Source organism: Rhinolophus sinicus, chromosome 4, assembly GCF_057876585.1.
Source record: "Rhinolophus sinicus isolate RSI-liver-muscle chromosome 4, RSI-T2T, whole genome shotgun sequence".
Lineage (NCBI taxonomy): Eukaryota > Metazoa > Chordata > Mammalia > Chiroptera > Rhinolophidae > Rhinolophus > Rhinolophus sinicus.
This window is the reverse complement of record NC_142504.1, coordinates 76,251,389-76,267,314: the sequence shown is the minus strand read 5'-3', so window position 1 is coordinate 76,267,314 and position 15,926 is coordinate 76,251,389. Positions and strand designations below refer to the sequence as shown.

The 15,926-nt window shown below is 36.7% G+C and overlaps 1 protein-coding gene and 1 non-coding gene across 10 annotated transcripts in view; both read right to left on the bottom strand.

Moving 5' to 3' along the window:
- Positions 1-15,926, bottom strand: part of GREB1L (GREB1 like retinoic acid receptor coactivator) — a 257,946-nt gene that overhangs the window by 89,666 nt on the left and 152,354 nt on the right. For all 9 annotated transcript variants that reach the window (XM_074340250.2, XM_074340251.2, XM_074340246.2 and 6 more), the window contains one exon: positions 13,518-13,640. In XM_074340250.2, the coding sequence (XP_074196351.1) occupies positions 13,518-13,640 (123 nt within the window). The remainder of the gene's footprint in view (positions 1-13,517; positions 13,641-15,926) is intronic.
- Positions 4,220-4,323, bottom strand: LOC141567052 (U6 spliceosomal RNA). Its single transcript, XR_012489449.1, has one exon. It is a non-coding gene; the product is annotated as a U6 spliceosomal RNA (small nuclear RNA).

The following is a 15,926-nucleotide window of genomic DNA, read 5'->3' as shown; positions in this document are numbered from 1 at the left end:
TTCTAACATCTAGTTTGGTTTTCACTGATTGATTAGTCTCCTCAATATCAGTTGTGTTTTCCTGCCTCTTTGCATGTCTGGTAATCTCTGATTGGGTGTCATGCACTATTAGTTTTATTTTGTTGGATGCTGTATACTTTTATATTCCTATAAATATTCCTGAGCTTTGCTCTGGATTGCAGTTAAATTACTTGGAAACAATTTGATCCTTTTTTTTTTTTTTAAATATATTTTTAGGCAGGTCTGGAGCAGTGCTTAGTCTAAGACTAAGTATTCTCCCTTACTAAGATAAGACCTTTCTAAGTACTCTATCCAGTGCTCAATGAACTATGAGGTTTTCCTGTCTAGCTGGTGGGAACAGTCCCTGACCTGGCCCTACTGGGCACTGTTTCTTCTCATCTTTTTGGATGGTACTTTTTATGAGTCTTGAGTAATTTCTTTGCATATACGCACAAACCAATATTATGTTGAACACCTGAGGGGACCCTGTGCACATCTCTGGGGTTCTCTCTCTCTGTTCAGCTCTCTTCCTTCTGGTACTTGGTCTTATGAACTAGCTGTTTGGGTCTCCCTACACTCTCAGCTCTTTCTACTCAACTTAGGGAATCTACTTGACCACAGCTCCCCTTCCCTGTATCATGATCTAGGAACTCCCAAGGCAGTACGCTGGGGCAATACTAAGATTCACATTATTTGTTTCCCATCTCTCAGGGATCACTGTCTTCTGTTGCTTGAGATACACAAAACTATTTTTCAGATATTTTTGTCTCTTTCTTTCTTTTTTTTTTTTTAGGTTGTTTCAGATGGGAAGGTAAATTCAATCCCTTTTTATTCACTTTGGCCAGAAACAGATGCTGAGTTGATCTGCTATTGATTTTTCAATTTTAGAGCTCTCCTCTCCTTTTCCTGCTCCTCCTGCCCCTTACTCTATTTTTGGAATCTCAGACACATGAACATTTTACAAAATTCTAGGTAGAGATCAATATTGTCTTTGTATCCTCAGATCCTAGTACCCAGTAAATTGCCCAATAAAATTGCCAGTAGTGAGCAGAGGAAGTTCAAATTCTGGCTTTGGTACCTTCCAGCTGTATCTTGGACTTGTCTATGTTAGGTACTGGCCCTTATTCCTACACAATCGAAGAATGCTGAAGACATCATTTACGGTGGCCAAGACATGGCAACAACCAAAGTGTCCTTTGATAGATGATTGGATAAAGACATGGTACATATACACAATAGAATACTATTCTGCCATAAGAAAAGATGAAATACTGCCATTTGCAACAACATGGATGGAACCTGAGATTATTGTGCTAAATGAAATAAGTCAGACAGAAAAAGTTGAGAACCATATGACTTCACTCTACGTGGGATATAAAACTGACAGCAACAAAGGAACAAAACAAACAAACAAAGAAACAAAAACTTATAGACACAGACAACAATTTAATGGTTACCAGAGGGTAAGAGGGGAGGAGGGATAAAAGAGAGTAAAGAGGGTCAAATATATGGTGATAGAAGGAGAACTGACTCTGGGTGGTGAACACATAACGCAATTTATAGATAACGTATTATAGACATGTATACTTGAAACCCATGTAGTTTTGTTGACTATTAACAACCCAATAAATTTTAATGAAAAAAATTAATAAAAACTATCTTGGAAAAAAAGAATACTGAAGAAAGACCAGTAATAAGCAGATATTTTCTATTGAGCTATACATCTGGCTTAATCTTGAGTTCTTTTAAATGTTCAACTATGACAAATATAACATAAAATTAATATATAGAAACAAACATGCTAAAAATGTCACTTCTCCCAAAAAACTGTTATTTTTTTCTTGCAGTACATGTCCTTCTATGTTTTATCCACACTATAGTTTTTACACGATATAACAAAAATACGGGGTCAATATTTTTTTTTTACTTAACAGAATTATTTCCGATATGGATGCATAGTGTCATAATTATCTCTTTTAACATCTTCATCATGTGAGTATGCTCTGATTTATTCAACTGTCTCTATCTATACTAAGATTGCTTCTCCTTTTTAGTTACTATAAAGAATAACTGCAGTGAATATCTTGACTTTCCTTTTAGGTTATTTTCTTGACTAAGCCCCTGAAGTGAGATTACTAGAGTAAAGGACATAAATATTTTCAATGTTCTTGTTAAATGTTGCCAAATTTCTCTTAGAAGTTGTACCACTGCTCACCTCCATCAGCCTGACTGAGGGTATCCGTCCTTGCCAGCACTGTATATTGTCATTTAGAGTGAAATGTTATGGCTAATGTATTGGTGAAAATGACTTCTCATTGTTATTACTTATGGTTCCTTAGTTTCTACAAAGTGGGCCACTCTTCCTTATATTTGCTAAATAGTGGATTTTCTCTTTTGTAGGGTGAGGAGAAGTCTCTCCAGCACATTCACGGCCCTATCTCAGAGGGGTGTGATCACTGGTTTTCTTTCCTCTCCATTCCGTGTATGCCTTCATCAAATGTTTACTGAGTCTTTGCAGCAGGCCAGGTACTATGCGAGGCTCCTGGGACAGAATAGGGAAAGAAGGTAGATACCACTGCTGCCCAAGGAGTGTGCAGTGTAAAGGAAGAGCCTGCAAATTCTCAGTGTCTGGTTGTGAGTGGGCAAATCTGCCAGCCAAAGGCTTCCCACCACATTTGGAAAAAGGATACTGTGTTTTGATAAAGGATTAATTTGAATATTCATGAGGAACTACGTTTAGAAAAACCTGTCAAGGAAACTTTTGATTATCCTGACTTCAAGGAAGTTTAGTGGCTAAGGAAGACAAATCCAAAGACGAAAGGGACACGCAGAGCTACACTTTAGGGACAGTTACATGATACATTTTAATGGAAACTGCTTTATAAATTGCTATCACCAGGGCAGAGGAATTGTACTAGGGAGGAAATGGACACAAAATCAGAAGGTTATGTGAGTAAGGCAAGCTGGGGTTGGACACCATGCCTCCTGAAGTATTCTGGATCAACAGAGGGCAGCATGAGTGGCAAAGCAGAGAAAGCCAAAAGGTTGCAGGGAAGGAAGAATATTGAGGACTTAGAGATTTCTATTACGGTTGGCTCTGCCTCCTCCCTTCTTGGAGACCAAAGTCAGCTGTGAGGCTCCCCACTGCAGCTGTATTCCTGCAGCAACAATCCCACAGTAGAATCACCAGAGTAGGGAATAAACTCAAAAGGGCCGAAATATTATTATTACACCATAGCATCCCTGGCCTATGATATCACCTGCTCTCAAAGTATGAAGGTTGCATACAATATATGTATGCGGTATGAATGAGTAAATCTGCCCTTTTTGCCCTGAGATCAAAATACGGAGGAGTACACAAAACATTTATGTATAGTTTCAAGAATAATTATAAAGCAAGAACCTATGGAACTAACCACCATCCAAGTCAAGGATGCTCTTCCCCATCCCTTCTCCTGCCCTCTCCCCAGACATAACCACTGGGCTATGTATTTATTCCTAAAACAATTTAGTTTTGCCTGGTTTTGAACATAATAGAAATGAAATCATAATGGATGGATTCTTTTGTGAATGGCTTTTTTGCTCAACATGATGTTTGCAAGATTCTTCCATGGTGCTTTATGTACGTGTTGTTTATTCATTCTCATTGCCAAATGGTATTTCATCATAAATATATAGCAAAACTTATTTATCCATTCTATTGTTTCTTTCTCAAATGGCTGTTGGATTTACTAGCTTGATCAATAATGGTCCTGGCAAAACTTAGTTAACCAATACTGAGATAACTGTAATGAAATACTAAGTTTTAAAAATCTATGACTCCAGGCCGGCCCGGTGGCTCAGGCGGTTAGAGCTTCGCGCTCCTAACTCCGAAGGCTGCCGGTTCGATTCCCACATGGCCCAGTGGGCTCTCAACCACAAGGTTGCCGGTTCAACTCCTTGAGTCCCGCAAGGGATGGTGGGCTCTGCCCCCTGCAACTAAGATTGAACACGGCACCTTGAGCTGAGCTGCCGCTGAGCTCCCGGATGGCTCAGTTGGTTGGAGCATGCCCTCTCAACCACAAGGTTGCCAGTTCGACTCCCGCAAGGGATGGTGGGCTGTGCCCCCTGCACAACTAAGACTGAAAGGACAACAACTTGAAGCTGAACAGAACCCTCCACAACTAAGATTGAAAGGACAACAACTTGACTTGAAAAAAAAATCCATGACTCCTTGATGAAAAATATGGAACGCTTCATGAATTTGTGTATCATCCTTGTGCAGGAGCCATGCTAATCTCTGTGTCATTCTAATTTTAGAATATGTGCTGCCAAAGAGAGCACTTATCCATTCTATTGTTGGTGAACATGGAGTTGTATTCAGTTTGAGCCAATTGTGAACAATGCACCAAGTCTTGTACATATCTCATTGCACACCTGCAAGACTTTCTTTAGGGAATGGAATAGCTGGATCATAGGGATATGAACATTTTCTACTTTACTGTGGATTGCAAATTACGTGCAAAGTGATGGCATCAACTAATGCTCTTACCAGCAACGTGTGATAGGTCTTGTTGCTTGAAATCTTTGCCAATATTGACTACTGTCATACTTCAAATTATTGCCAATTTGGTACGTGTATAATGGTATCCCATGATATATTTTAAAGTAACTTCCCTAATTACCAAAGTGGTTAATCATCTTTTTATGTATTTATTGGTCACTTACATTTCCTCTTTCATGAAGTGCCTGTTGAAGTCTGTGCTCGTGTTTTTTCTATTAGTGTATCTTTTTCTTATTGATTCATAGACATTCTTTATATGTTCTTCATACTAGCCTTTTGTTAATTTTATGTATTACACATCTTCTAATTTATAGCTTGATTTTTCACTCTCTTTATGATGCCTCCTAATAATTAGAAATGGTAATTTTAATGTAGTGAAATATTAGTCTTTTCCTTTATGATCAGCACTTTTCATCTTTAGTTTTAAGGTATCTACAATAGCTAAGATATTCTACAATAGCTTCTAAAAGCTTGATAGTTTTGCATTTCACATTTAGATCTTCCAGCTACCCAGAATTGATTTTTGGGTATAGTGTGAAATAGGAATCCAGTTTCATTTTTTCCACATAGAATATCCACTTTCTGAGCACCACTCATTGAAAGGAAAGGTCTCACTGATCTGCAAGTCACCTCTGTTTAAGTATGAAATACCCATATGTTACATGAATCTGTTTTTGGGGTTTTTACCCTGGTATGGTGTGTCTGCTGTGCCAGCTCCACCCTGTCTTTCTTAGTAAAGCTTCATGAGCTTGATATATGACAGGGCGAGTCTTTTCATTTGTCATTGTCCTTACTTCTTTAATACACAAGCATAAGACAGTAGCGGGGTTAGTACTTTGAGCCTACCATGGCTCACAGAGAGGAAAATCCCATTTCATGGACAAGTCTCCAGGAACAGGGTTGACTTCTCTATTAGGCACAGAAAAGGCATAGTGCCTTGGGTCCATAATACTCTCAGGGGTTCATGAAAATGTTTTAATTTATTTTAAAATCAGAAGAAAGCAATGAACTTTTGTTTGGAGAAGCTATTTTAAAATATAATATTAAATATTCATTTCTATACCAACAGTCATGAACATAATTTTCTAGGGAGAAAGGGCCACACAGGCCATGTACCCAGGGCCCAAGAAAGTCATAAAATGGCCCTGCCTTATGGAGTCTTTTTAAAAATGATACTATTAGCCACAGAGGCAGAGCTTAGGCCTTATCCCCATCCTGCCCTATAGTCTAGGTCACAAAAACATGTTTCCTCCTGATGGTTGATGAGCATATCAACTTCATTTGGAAAAACAGCACACATAAGTAAACTGATAATTCTCCAAATGCTAATGTCAAATTTAAATTAAAAATGGAACCCAAATAACATTTATTTCCAGGCATTTGCTAGGTACTAGGGAGTCCAGGGATAAACAAAATGAACATAGAGCTTCTAGCATATAAAAGAATATAGACGTTTAACAATTATAATTGTTAAATTGAATTATAATGGATTATAAATGTTAAATTGAATGTCACACGAGTAGAAATATGGCAGCAAGGCTGACTTAATCCTTAGTTGCAAAATGGGCGTTGTTATTTTCAGTTTTACAAATGAGGAAACCAAGACACAGAACAATCAAGCTGCAGTGGAATATAGGAGTATGTCAGGTGCTGTATTTAAATACCAGGACTCTGACTCCAAGCTCTGTGCTGTTTACCCTCTAGTCTGAAATAGTGCTCATCCCATAGTAGAGATTCCATAAATTAGACTGTATTGAACTGAAAGAGAAACAGTGCTACTCCAAAGGATTTCACCTTTCTCTCAGACCAGCTTTCAAATCTTTTTTTCACACCTTTGTTAAAGTATATGAGTATGTTACATATCATAAAATTTACCCTTTTCAAGTGTACAGTTCAATGATGTTTAGTAACTTTATCAAGTGGTGCAACCATCACCATAAATCAATTTTAGAACATTTTCATCCCCCCCACATTAGAACCCTCACACGCACTTTCAGTTAATTTCCATTCCCACCCTTTGCCTCAGGCAACCACTAGTCTATACCCACCGCTATAAATTTGCCTTTCCTGGACATTTCATAAAAATGAAATAATATAATAGATCATCTCTTTTGTCTGGTTTCTTTCACTTAGCATAATGTTTTTGAGGTTAATTCATGATTTAGCATGTGTTGGTAGTTTGTTCCTTATTATTGCTGAATAGATATTGTAAGGATACACCACATTTTTGCCTATCAATCATGACATTTAGGTTGTTTCCAGTTTTCAACGACAGTGAATCATGCTGCTATGAACATCTGTGAGCAAGTTTTTGTGAGGACATGTATCTTCATCTCTTTTGAGTAGATATTTAGAAAGAATTTCCTGGATTGTGTAGTAGTTTATATTTAACTTTTTGAGAATCTGCCAAACTGTATTCTAAAGTGGCTGCCACATTTTATATTTCTACCAGCAATGTATGAGGGTTCCAATTTCTCCACATCCACAGACTCTTGTTATTGTCACCTGTTTTTTTTATTATAGCCATTCTAGTGCGTATGAAGTAGTATTTTATTATGGTTTTCATTTGCATTTCCCTGATGACTAATGATGTTGAGTACCTTTTCACATGCTTATTAGCCTTGGAGAAATGTCTATTCCAAATGCCTTGTTTGACTGAATTGTCATCTCATTAATGAGTTGTAAGAGTTCTTTGTAAATTCTGGATAGAAATCCTTTATTAAATATGTTTTGCAATTATTTTTTCCTAGTCTTTGCTTGTCTTTTCATTTTTTCTGTTTTTTCATTTTTAATATTTTAAAATTTTCATTTATAGCTCCCATACAATATTGTATTAGTTTCAGGTGCACAACATAGTGATTAGACATTTATATAAATTACAAAGTGATCACCCCAATAAATCTAGTACCCATCTGACACTTTACATCCCCATGACTATTTTGTAGCTACCAATTTGTATATTTTAATCCCTTCCCCTTTTTCACTCACCCATCCAACCCCCTCCCATCTGGCAACCATCAAAATGTTTTCTGTATCTATGGGTTTGTTCCTGTTTTGTTTGTTCGTTTACTTTGTTTTTTTAGATTCCACATATAAGTGAAATCATATCGTGTTTGTCTTTCTCTGTCTGACTTACTTCACTTAGCATAATACCTGTTAGGTCCATCCATGTTGTCTGTTGCAGATGGCAAGATTTCATTCTTTTTTATGGCTGAGTAATATTCTATGGTATATACAGAGGGTGCCAAAAAAAATGTACACACATTTTAAGAAAGGAAAAAGCTGTATTAAAATTGTGATACTTAATATATACCGATAACCTGTTGTATGGTGATACTAGCATTAATTTGAATAACACCATCTTTTGAGTGAACGTCATACTATACACTGCTACTGTAATACATAGATAACATCACTTAAAATGTGTATACATTCTTTTGGCACCCCTAGTATGTACCACTTCTTCTTTATCCATTCATAAACTGATGGAAATTTAGGTTGCTTCCATATCTTGGCTATTGTAAATAAAGGTGCAATAAACATACAGATGCACATGTCTTTTCGAATTAGTGTTTTGGATTTCTTCAGATAAATACCCAGAAGTGAAATTACTGAGTCCTTCTTTCTTGTAACAGCCTTTGTTTTACAGTCTCTTTTGTCTGGCATAAGACCAAAAAAAAGCTGGCATTGCTACCCAGCTTTTTTTTGTTGTTTCCATTTCCATGAAATATCTTTTTCCATTCCTTTATTTTCCGTCTGTGTGTGTCTTTTGACCTGAAGTGTATCTCTTGTAGGCAGCATATGTGCGGGCCTTGCTTTCTTATCCATTCAGCCACCCTACGTCTTTTGATTGGAGCATTTAATCCATTTACACTTAAAGTAATTGTTGATAGACATGTAGTTATTGCCATTTTATGATTCACATTTTTGATATTTTTTTCTTCTTCTTCTTAAAGAAGTCCCTTTAACATTTCCTGTAATACTGATTTGGTGGTGATGAACTCTTTTAGCTTTTTCATGTCTGGGAAGCTCTTTAGCCTTTCATTCTAAACGTTAGCTTTGCTGGGTAGAGTAATCTTGGTTGTATGTCCTTGCTCTTCATCACTTGAATATTTCCTGCCAATCCCTTCTGGCCTGCAAAGTTTTTGTTGAGAAATCAGCTGACAATCTTATAGGAGCTCCTTTGTAGGTAACCAACTGCTTTTCTCTTGCTGCTTTGAAGATTCTCTCTTTGTATTTAATCTTTGGCACTTTAATTGTGATGTGTCTCAGTGTGGGCCTCTTTGGGTTCATCTTGTTTGGGTCTCTCTGTGCTTTCTGGGTTTATATGTCCATTTCCTTCACCAGGTTAGGGAAGTTTTCTGTCATTATTTATTCAAATAGGTTTTCATTTCCTTACTCTCTTCTCCTTCTGGTACCCCTATGATGTTAATGTTGGTACACTTGACTTTTCTCCCAGAGGCCCCTTAAGCTATGCTTATTTTTCTGGATTCTTTGTTCTTTTTGCTGTTCTGATTGGGTGTTTTCTGCTACCTTGTCTCCCAAATCACTGATTGGATCCTCTGTTTCATCTAATCTACTGCTGGTTCCCTCAAACATAGTCTTCATTTCAGTTATTGTATTCTTCATTTCTGACTGGTTCTTTTTTTTTTTTTAATGTTTTCTATCTCCATTTTTACATTTCCTATCTCTTTGTTGAAGTTCTTCTTGAGATCACTGAGCATTCTTATTTATAACCAGTGCTTGGAACTCTGCATCTGGTAAATCACTTGTCTCCATTTTGTTTAGTTACTTTTCTAGAGCTTTGTTCTGTTCTTTCATTTGGGATATGTGTCTTTGTTTCCCCATTTTGCCTGCCTCCCTGTGTTTGTTTCTATGTATTAGGTAGAGCTGCTATGTCTCCCAGTCTTGGTAGAGTGGCCTTAAGTAGTAGGTGTCCTATGGGACCCAGTGGCACAGTCTCCCTGTTCACCTGAGCTGGGTGCTCCAAGTATGTCCCTTTTGTGGGTTGTGTGTGCCTTCCTGTTCTAGTTGAGCCTTGATTGCTGTAGGCCTGTCAATGGGAGATATTGATTCTCAGGCTGATTGGTTGTGAGGACTGGCCATCACAACAGTGGAGGAAATGTTGTGCAGGGGCTGACCCTACAAAGCAAGATTCGCTATCTTTTCATTTTCTTAATGCTATCTTTTGAAGTGTAAAATTCTTAAATTTTAATGAGGTCCATTTTGTCAATTTTCCCAGAAATATATCCTTATATTTATAGTTAATTGATTTTTGACACATGCAATTCCCCAACAAGAAGATAGTCTGTTCAAAGATGATGCTGTGACAATTGAATATCCATACGTAAAAAGATGAACTTAGCCCATACAACCCACAAAAATTAACTCAAAATGGCTCATATATTTTAATGCAAGAGATAAAACAAAAAACATTTTTAGAAGAAAACATGGAAAAGAATCCTTAAAGATCTTGGGTTAGGCAAATATTTTTTTCATCTATTCTTGAATTCTTGTTTGGATTTAACACAATACATTTGTGTGTGTGTGTGTGTGTGTGTGTGTGTGTGTATGTGTGTATAATGTAGGTATGTAATTATATAGTCACCTTCAGTAAAAATGATAAGATATTTTATCAGGATTGTTGTAAATTTGAATTATCAATGACATAAACATGCTGAAAGAAAATATGCAAGGGATATGCAGCAAGACAACTAGAATAGAACATCTAGAGCATGGCAGTAGAAATTCAAGACAAAGCTGTGCAAATAATAAGTTAATCCATTCTTCAAATACTATGTGCCTACATTTCAGGCTAAGAAATGTAGATTACAGGCAGTCACTGATTGCAAATTAAGAAGGCAATTTCCTATAGAAGGATGAATCTCTATTAACTAAAGAGACGTTGCCTACTCTAATGTTTGCAGTGAATAATGCTAACATGAAATTCTTATAGACTATTACTTTCATTATATGTAGGAAGAAATTATTGTTGAAGACTCTATAAACAGTTTGTCAAAAAGAAAGTTTTAGATAAACTCCTCATTTTAAAAGGTACTTTCCTCTATTAAATTCTCTGGATTACACCTAAAATTGTTACTAGCTAATTTTATAGTACAATTACCACACTCACCAGCACAAGGGATACACAAGAATATTGGCAGAAATCTTTGCCACTTGTGTTCACTGTCAGTCAGTGACTTGCCTGTGTCTCTTCATGGCAACTGATAGAGCTTTTGCTAAAGCCTGAATCTCGATTTCTTCTATTTCAGAGCAACATTTGTTTTCAAAACATATTTCCTGGCATATAGTCATGCGTCACTTAACGACAGAGATACATTCTGAAAAATGTGTCATTAGATGATTCTGTCATTGTGTGAACATCACAGAGTGACTTACACAAACCTAGATGGTATGGCCTATTGCTCCTACGGTGCAAACCTAATCAGCATGTTACTATACTGAATACTATAGGCGATTATAACATCATGGTATTTAAACATATCTAAACATAGAAAAGGTACTGCAAAAACACCATATAAAAGATAAAAGAGTGTGTATGTGTTCATTGGTGGAGGGATGGGGCAAGTTTGTGGAAGGAGATGCTATTGGAGAGAGAGTGGACATCAGGAGGAGGGAGGGAGGAAGAGAGAGAGGTAAGGAAGAGAAGGGGACAGTAAGGGAGAGAAGAAGTCAAAAGAGACCCAGAGAAATAAAGCTTGAGATGAGAAATAATAAAAGGGAAAGGGAGAGAAGGTGGGGGAGAGAGGAGGGGGCATGCTTGTGTGTGTGTGTGTGTGTGTGTGTGTGAGAGAGAGAGAGAGAGAGAGAGAGAGAGAGAGAGAGAGAGAGAGAGAGTATGGGGAGTGGGGAGGGCGGAAGGCAGGTGAATAGCATGCGGAGTTTCCTTCTCAATTTAAATTACCCAGAGCTAGCAGTAAATTCAACATTATAGTCCGGTCCAGCCTTTTCTTCCAATATCGCAAACAAATTTTTTGCATATAATCCATTATAATCTTACGGGACCACTGTCATATATATAGTCCATGGTTGACCGAAATGTCATATGGCACATGACTATAATTAAAACTGCATTACTGCTTATTTTTTAATTTTTTTGCATTATTGTTTATTGACATTTTAATATCTTTTCATTATTTTCAGGTACAACTGGTTATTTACATACCCACCTCTTCCTCTTAGGAAAGGTAACATGTTTTATTGTCCTTTTATCCTTATATAAGTGGTTTTTAAATCATTAGAGCCATCAGTCAAGTACTGGAACCCTGCCTTACAGCATCTGACAAGGATCTTAGAATATAATAAACACTTGATAAGTTTTTTGTTGGAATAAAATATTTATTTTTAATACTGTAGTTTTAAAATCATATTTCACTAGCCCCAAGGTCTAATGGCAGAAACTATACCACAGAATCAATCAAATTACTAAAATAATATTCTAGGAGAGACATGTGCTTTATCATTATTGTAATGAAGGCTAACCTTTCTTTTCATTTTTTTTTTTAAGTGTGTTTTTCCAGGACCCATCAGCTCCAAGTCAAGTAGTTGTTTCAATCTAGTTGTTGAGGGCACAGCTCAAAGTGGCCCATTTGGGGATCAACTGGCAACCTTGTTAAGAGCACCGCGCTCCAACCAACTGAGCTAACTGGCCGCCCCCATGAAGGCTAATCTTTCAATGCCAAGAGCCAAATGCCAGCTTTTTTCTTTCTTGAATAGTTAATGACATGATGTTCTCTCATTTATTCAAAAGAGAAATGTTCTCTGCTCTTAGGTCACAGCCTCTATCTAAATTCCTTGGACAGTTGATAAGTTAGACTTTTAAAATCCAGAATGAAGTGGACTTAGCTGAGTGTGGACACACAGCAAGAAGGGTCCCATATAAAGTCAGCCTTGTTATCACTGCTAATGTTGATAACATATTTTAATAATCACTTCTACCTTGAAAATAAGTAGGAACAATTTACCAGCTCTTCAGAATTTCACATAAATTTGAAAGAGGAATGCTAAGTAGTGAAATAAGTGACAACAGTTTTCTTTCCCACTTGTGGTTAAGTGGACACGCATGCTATGAAATTTGCATACCAGATGAGTAAAATGGTACTTCACACACACACACACACACACACACACAAAGTGAACTGAAAAAGAAAATCCACAAATTCTTTTAAAATACTTCACTTTTTGCCTAAGATATAAACTAGACTGCTTCTGAATAATTTTCTCAAATACTATAGCAATCTCTTCAGTTACAGCCCTCCAGCCACCTGGAAACATTAATTCTCACCTGGAGCCTTATCCTGACCTCAGGATAAGCGCAGTCTATCTGAAGGAATTTTTAGAAGCCTTAAACTAGTAACTATCTGCTCGGTATCAGATCTTCCACTCTGCTGATCCTGCTCTGATACTGGAACCTGGTTTCAGGCACTAAAATTTTATCTGGTTATTCATATCCAGGCCCCTATCTTGAATCACTAGAAACTAGAATATAGAACAGAATTCTGTTGTGATCTTCAGTCCTACCTTGGGACATTACTTTGTATCCTAGTTGGTGCAATACTCCCTGTAATGTTCTGTAGGCTTAGTGAGAGCCCTGCCCTAGAACACCAGTCTTCATGAGCATGTCCCCAATACACGCCACATGATTGCTATGACTCAGACTTTCCCCACTTATTGCCTCCTGTTAGAATCCTCTAGAGACAGGTCCTATGCTTGAGCTCAACTTCCTACAAATGATTATTTCCTTTATCTATCTCTTTCTTAGCACTGGCAGGACTTGGGGTTCTAATCACCCACAGATTGACCTATCTCAACGCTGAGTTCTAATTCTAATAGTAACTCAAGTAATTTACCTCTATTTTAAAATATTTCTATTCAAACCAGCCAACAGTAAGTTTTAAGTGCCTCATTAAATATGCATCTGCTGCTTAAAATTCCAAGAGAAAATACTCCATACCTGTCTGAATGAATCCTGATTTGTATCCATTAGTTGTGCCATTTTCTGGGGTCACAGTTGATGACACTGAAGAGTTTGGCTTAATGGAATGGCAAGTAGCAGAGGATTGTCGGCTTCTACATTCTGGAAAAGAGTAAGAATCATATTATGTGAGGAGACCAGAATTTTGTTAAAACAGGTGCTAGGGACACAACCCAGACAATCTCTAAAATAAATTGCTGCTCCTTAAGTGGCAACCTCTTTCCTTATCCGAGGTTCCCCTTTGTCTAATCCTGACTCCAACAGAATGTTTAACATGGTGAACACAATTTGTCTTCCTAGGGCAAGATGTCATGATTAGAAGGCAAAGAAATGGTTACAAAGAGCAATCAGACTTTTGTTACCCAGATGAGTTCCCAGAGCAAGAATTACTCATAACTAATATACTCGTAGTCATGCTAGTTTTATGGATAAGAGGTTAAAATATCAATAATTTATAAATATTCAATAAGCTTTCAAACACCTGTAACCTGCTATCTAGGATTGATTTAACTGTGGAACAGTTAGCTAGAGTCCATCTATATTGCCTTCAACTTTCTCACCTCAACCTTAATTTATGTCCAAAAGCAGAAGCAAAGAAAAACTTATAGGAAGTAGAGAAAAATTAGAAATGCTCAAATTATTATTATTTTCAGTTCTTATTAAAGGAAAAAGGTAGACAATATTCAAGGTGATTACTGATCATGCAACACCAAGCTTCATTTTAATTAAGCCAATATGGGTCTCTGTTATATTTTAATAATGCCTTGTACTGGTTTGGGTAGATAGCAAATACTATGACATGTGGGCCTGTAACTTCCAACCAAATTATACTATATGTTATACCATATTAGTTTTAAAGATGATGTACGAGGTCTGACAATTATGTTCGTGAACTTGTTGCAACGATGTTGCTAACCATTTTTGATATCAGAAGGATTATTCATTAATAATTTGTACCAATTGATCAAGCAACTAACCAAGTTTGCCATTGGAAGTGCCTAAAAGGCTGCGTGGAAAAGGTAGACGACCTGAACTTTTTGCCAACAATTCGTGGCTCTTGCATCACGACAATGCATCAGCTCACATAGCACTGTCTGTGAGGGAGTTTTTAGCCAGTAAACAAATAACTGTATTGGAACACCCTCCCTACTCACCTGATCTGGCCCCCATTGACTTCTTTCTTTACCTGAAGATAAAGGAAATGTTGAAAGGAACACATTTTGATGACATTCAAGGACATCAAGTGTAATGCAACAACAGCGCTGATGGCCATTCCAGAAAAAGAGTTCCAAAATTGCTTTGAAGGGTGGACTAGGCGCTGGCATTGGTGAATAGCTTCCCAAGGGGAGTACTTTGAAGATGATTATAGTGATATTCAGCAATGAGGTATGTAGCACTTTTTCTAGGATGAGTTTGTGAACTTAATTGTCAGACTCGTATTACAGAATTGTACACTTGAAATCTATGTAACTTTACTAACCATTGTCACCCCAATAAACTTTAATCAAAAAAAAATAAAAACAAAGATAGCATGTGAAACAATATAAAAATGGTTGTAAATGACAAAGTTAATTATAAAAGTTCCTTTAGAGAGTTTCCAAGTTTATCAGATACACGCAAGGGTTGGAGATAGTTTTATATCACCTTCTATGCTATGACCTTCCTTGAAAAGCTATTGTATTTGGCCTAAAAAATATTTCCACATTATGTGTATTATGTGCATATTTGTAAATTGATTGTATATGTTTGTATATCTGTGTGTGTGTGTGTGTGTGTGTGTGTGTGTGTGTGTATAATTCCAATTCCAAAATAGCAATTGCTATAAATGTGAGGCTTCAGAAGCCACCCAGGATCATTGTATCATAAACTATTTCATAGATATTATTCTTTCCCAGAAAGAAGAATTGTCACTGAGCACTAAATAAGAAATTAAAAATATTTTAACTTCTAAAACAAAAGCTTAAAAGGGCAGTTAAAAGGCAGGGAGGCAATACTCGTACCTATCCTATTTTTACTGTTTTATTAGGGCTCATAACATTTAAAACAGCTTTTCTAGAGGAAAATTCTTTAGACTTTATTAGGATAAAGAATTATCTATAATTCACTATGCTTATGATTCAGTGGCTACAAGCTTTAAGTTCTAATGATACCTGGCTTGGAACATATAGCCATTTCCTAAGGAGTTATATAATGTCATTTCAAATGCAACCAAGAGTAATTATGGTGAAAGACTCAGAGGCAAATCTGCAGCTGTAATTTGGATTTACTATGCTATTTTTCATGGTCAGGCCAAAATCTTGCACAGACAACAAATGGAAACATTATAAACATAGCATAGAAGATGATATAAAACTATCAAAGATTATATTGTCTTTAATAATATAATAT